The 4,658-nt window shown below is 56.1% G+C and overlaps 1 protein-coding gene across 1 annotated transcript; it reads left to right on the top strand.

Moving 5' to 3' along the window:
• Positions 1-3,702: 3,702 nt before the first annotated feature.
• Positions 3,703-4,525, top strand: LOC129685988 (uncharacterized). Its single transcript, XM_055619560.1, has 2 exons — positions 3,703-3,887; positions 3,955-4,525. Exons 1-2 carry the CDS (start codon positions 3,703-3,705, stop codon positions 4,523-4,525), a joined length of 756 nt encoding a protein of 251 aa, XP_055475535.1.
• The last annotated feature ends 133 nt before the right edge of the window (positions 4,526-4,658 follow it).

The raw sequence follows: 4,658 nt of genomic DNA, 5'->3' as shown, positions 1-4,658 counted from the left end.
GCGGGGCACACCCACATCGGGTGAGAAGTCATCTGCCTGTCCATTCTCCTCAGGCCCGGGGCCAGTTAGGGCAACTAGAGACTGAAGCTCTAGTGCCTTATAATGTCTAAATAAAAACACTGCTGTGCCATAAGTATAGGCTCATGAGATTCTGATCCCGTCCCCCTCCCCCATGGCGTATGCCGAACTTGCCACTGAGCCAGGGAGTAAGCCAACCAGGAGCCACCAGAGAAACTGGGGTGTCTTTTCTGGAATTGTGCCGGGGTCAGAGATGGAGGAGTTTAAACCGTCCAGGCAGATTGTTCTGCAGAACACACCAAATGGCCACACCCACAAGCCGGGTTCCTGCAGGGTCTGTGCTGGCTGATTCAGACCTCCCATCTCCTGTGCCATAGCCCAGGCTTGCTGGCTTCCCCACCTGGGAGCTACACCCAGAAGAAGGCCAGCGAATCGGCTGCCTTGCCACCAGGGTCAGCTGGGAGAGCCTGGGAGAGGCTCTGGATCTCAGCCCCCACTCTTCCCCTCATCCGCTCTCCACAAATGGCCCGCTTTCCCACTGATGGTCCAGTGGCCACTGAAAAGCAAAAAGAGAGCCGCTGAGAGTGAAGTGAAGCCCTCAGCTGCCCAGCGTGATGATCTGGGGTTCACGTAGTAGAAGATATGCCCACATATACATACCAATAAATAGTCAGAATATGCTAAGTTATTCCAAAATGCAAAGAAGCAAGCCTGAGGCAGGAAAGGTCTCCCAGATAGCACCCCCAGCTTTTGATCAAGAAGCCACAGTTCCTGGTGTGCTTCCCTGAGTACTCCATGTAACTTCCCCATGGCCATGTATGTGGGCAAGGTACAGTCAACATGAGAACCTGCCAGGCTCAAGAGCCTAAGCTCTCAGTCACACTGCACCCTTCTCAACCAACAGAGAGAAACAGGGAGATTCAAAACACAAGCCACACTACCCTGAACATGCCCAACCTCCCAGTGTGTGTGTGTGTGTGTGTCGGGGGGCACTCATGGGAGAGCTGCCAGGTTGTGCCAGCCACTGCACACATTTTAAAATCTAAGCCTCACCATGACACCCCAAGGTAAGAATCATAACCCTTGATTCACAAAGGAGAAATTGGGATACAGTCACCTAGCCAAGGCTACCCTGCCTACAGGGGGATCAGAACTGGAGCCCCAATACACCCAAACCCACCATGTGCCCTGGTGCGCTGGTGGCACATGATCCCTGCCTCCTGCTGCAACTCTTTACCACAGATTAGGAGCGCCTGTGCTTTTGTGCAGAAGTCCTGACGCTAGCCAAATATTTACCAGCCTTCCAGAGGGCAGGCAAGCACCCCGAGAGGGGAATCAACCCCCAGGAAGTAGGGAGGGCCAAGCAGTTGCTAGATAAAGGGGGTGCAGTCAGGGGTAGTGTCACTATCCTGGAGAATTCAGACAGCTCAACTGTGTACAAAGAGGCAGCTGTGAAGAAAGCCCTGAGAGACACTCAAAAGGCCAGCAGGGAAGGCAAGAGTAAAACACGGGGACCGGGTAGTTTCTAAGTATTATCCCGCCTAGGGCTGGAGACGTGGCTCGGCGGTTGTGAGTACCACACAGCCTTCTCTAACTCCAGACACAACCTCTCCCGGCCTTCTTGGGCACCAGGCATGCATATGGTACACAAACATTTGTTCGGACAAAACACCTATGTACATAAAACAAATAACAAAGCTTTCAAAGCTGCCAGGACTGGACTGCAGAGACCAGGGGGCTAGCTCCTCTCAGCGCTCTCTTCGATCATTCCTATCCCGCTGGGCAAAATTTGATCTTTAATCTTTAATAAGTGGAGATTTTATTTAAAAAAAAAAATCTAGAAGGGCGAGGTTAATTATTCACAGGGTTACAATTTACTTAAGAGTTGAGGAAACGAAAGTCTCCTCCCAGCAAGCAGTACCTGAATCCAGCATGGTCTCCCTGGAGGTCTGGCTAAAATCCTCCTCCCATCAGCTTTCCACCTTGCACTTAGCTGCTTCCGGAAAAAGGCTCCAGCACAAACAAGCCTGACCATCCAGTCACTTCCTCCTGAGAATCCTTGAGGTACCCATCTTCCAAGGATGGAATAGGGTGTGGTGCTGGGACCAGGAAGGAGGTGTCTGCCAGGAGACACAGCAAAGCTGCAAAGCCCTCAACTAAAACACTTACTTTTGCTAAACGTATTTGCAGAAATCAGTTGCTGGAGGATAGGCTAGCCCAGCCTAAAGCCTAGTTCAGTCAATCTCCCCCTCCTCATGGAGAAAACAAACAAATAAAACCCACAGAGGAAAAAAAAAAAAAAATCAAACCATTCACTTCCCCCAAAGAAATGAAGGACTAAATCATTAAAAAATTCTACCACCTGGCTAGGTACTGAGGCCCCGGATGCTGGGGGCTCCTGATTCCCAGTGACTTGTGTCCCACATTTCAAAGTTTGACCCCTGCAGGGGCGGGCGCAAAGCAGCCGGTTTGGCAAACTTTTCTGCATCGCGTGGCTCCAGCTCACTTATGGGTCTGTGGATGGTTCATGACCACAAAATACTATGGACATTGTCACTTCATTTGCTTTTTGATGCTTATGCTGGGGGGCTGGGTTAACAGGATAACTTGTTTTTCCAGCCTGATCCTGAGCCCCAAAGAAAGCATTCTTCGTCATTAGGAACAAGGCCTCCAGTTAAAGTGCCCACCAGTGTTCCGCTCCCTCAACAATTTCTGTCTCAAAACAGAGTCTGTCAAGATGCTAGGAAATCCACACTAGGGTTAAAGAAGCTCTTCCGTCCTGCAGGCAATAGTGCATTCCACCAACTAGAGCCTGTGGGACAAGGCTCTCTTGGACAAAACTCAGGCTATGATCTTGCTGGGGCTCACCAGCCGAATCCCACATCTCTGAGACTTCTCTCCACACCTAGCTCCCTCTCCCGTTCCCACTGCTACGGGGGGGGGGGGGGGGGGACAGCAGTCCGAGTATGATTTGTACAGGGACTACCTCTCTCATGGTGCCCACAAGCATGGGAAAAAACACCTGTGGAAAAGTACCTTTTACATGACCTTTGTTCAACAGCCTAAAGGGTGGGCCAACCTGGTTTCTCCTTCTCCAGCCTCCAAGCTTCTAGAAACCGCTCTCATGCCGCTTCCCAATGCCAGGAAGAAGGGGCCAGCAGTGCCCTATTTGGCCAAGTTGCCCTTCATACACAGAGTTCAAGTCTCCTAAGTGCACGCTCCTAAATATTTTTCCAAGGCTGCCGAGACAGCCACACAATGCAACATAAGGGGCCACGTTCAGGGACCCGAGATTTCAAGGCTTTGTGTGGAATTTGCGTGTGTGTGTGGGGTAGGTGGAGATAAAGTTTTAAGAGTAATAGAGCTTAAGAGAAAAGGGGCTTTTTTTCAGTATAAAACTTGATGGGGGTCAGTATTGGGTTACATATGAAAAGGAGCAGACTCTAGCTAGAGATGTACCCACAGACTGTTTAAGACCGAGAGTGGAGAGGCAGGGGCTCCGCACCCAGCCCGCCTACCCAGGAGCAAGTCCAGAAATCAGGCTCTATCTTCCCCACCCCCAAGCTCAAGGTTGGCGCCACACTGCAAGGCAGGCCGGTCCAGAAAAAAAAAAAAAAAAAAAAAAAAGCCATTTCTCCTCCGACCCCAGGTCACCCAAGCGAGGACCCAGATCTCTTCTGGAAGATGCCGACTCACACTTTCAAGTGCGTGGAGATTTCTCTACTGAAGCACGGACATTCCCCCCTAAACGGCTCGGGCTCCCTCCAGGCCCAGGCGGAGCGCACGAGGACCGCGAAGGGGCCGGCCTCGGGCGCCGAGGAGCGTGGAGAAAATGCCGGTCCTGGGCACCGAGGACTGGGACTTTGCAGGCCAGTTGAACTGACACCCTCATCTTGCCCGCAAAGACCCAGCTCTCAGCTCCCGTCCGTCCTGCAGTTCGGGCCGCCGCGTGCCCCCGACGGGCTGCCGGGGGCTGAGTCCCGCCGCCGCCCGCTCTCGGCACCGCGGAGGCTTTGGGGACACAGTTTCGCCGAGAAGCCACCTGCCCCCTCCCAGCCTCGAAACGCGCGGCCTCCGAAGCCAAGCCTCGAAGGGGTCCCACGGCGCGAGCGCACGGGGCACCAAGGACGGTGCCGGGGGACGCGGAGGTGTGCGCCCCCGGCCGCCCCCCGGCTTCGCCTCCACCCGAGGGCAGGGGCTGCGCGCCCAGAAACTTCCCAGCGCCCGCACGCCGCGCCCGCGAGGCCCAGCCGTGCGCCGCCCGGTTACCTGTGCCCAGCCCGGCGACGCGGGCCCGGGCCCCGGCGACCCACGCCGCCTCCTCCCGCACCGCGGCCGCAGCCCGAGTCGCGTGCCCCGCCATCCCCGCAGCCCGGTCCGCGGCCTCTCCAGACCTGCTCCAGGGGCTTGGGGACCGCCGCGCCGGAGGGGACGCGTGCGCGGCCGCGGGGCCCCTCGAAAGTGGCGGGGCTCCCCTCGGCGCGACCCGGCTCCCACGTGCTGGTGACACATCGGGGAAGCCGCGCGCGCCCCGCGCCTCCCGGACGACCGACGCGACCAGCGCCCCGGCCCGCGCAGCCTCCCCCAGCCCGGCCGGCCGCGCTCCGCCTCGGCCCGCCCTCCGCCCGCCCCTCGCCGGC

This window comes from Psammomys obesus, unplaced genomic scaffold, assembly GCF_907164565.1.
Source record: "Psammomys obesus unplaced genomic scaffold, mPsaObe1.curated_primary_1811, whole genome shotgun sequence".
NCBI lineage: Eukaryota > Metazoa > Chordata > Mammalia > Rodentia > Muridae > Psammomys > Psammomys obesus.
This window is presented reverse-complemented; position numbering and strand designations above follow the sequence as displayed.

Excerpts from the sequence above, each read along its gene's own strand:
- LOC129685988 (XM_055619560.1), top strand. The coding sequence starts at position 3,703 with ATGCCGACTCACACTTTCAAGTGCGTGGAGATTTCTCTACTGAAGCAC. Across the intron at positions 3,888-3,954 it reads CGAGGACTGGGACTTTGCAG|TTCGGGCCGCCGCGTGCCCC; the intron begins GCCAGTTGAACT and ends TCCGTCCTGCAG.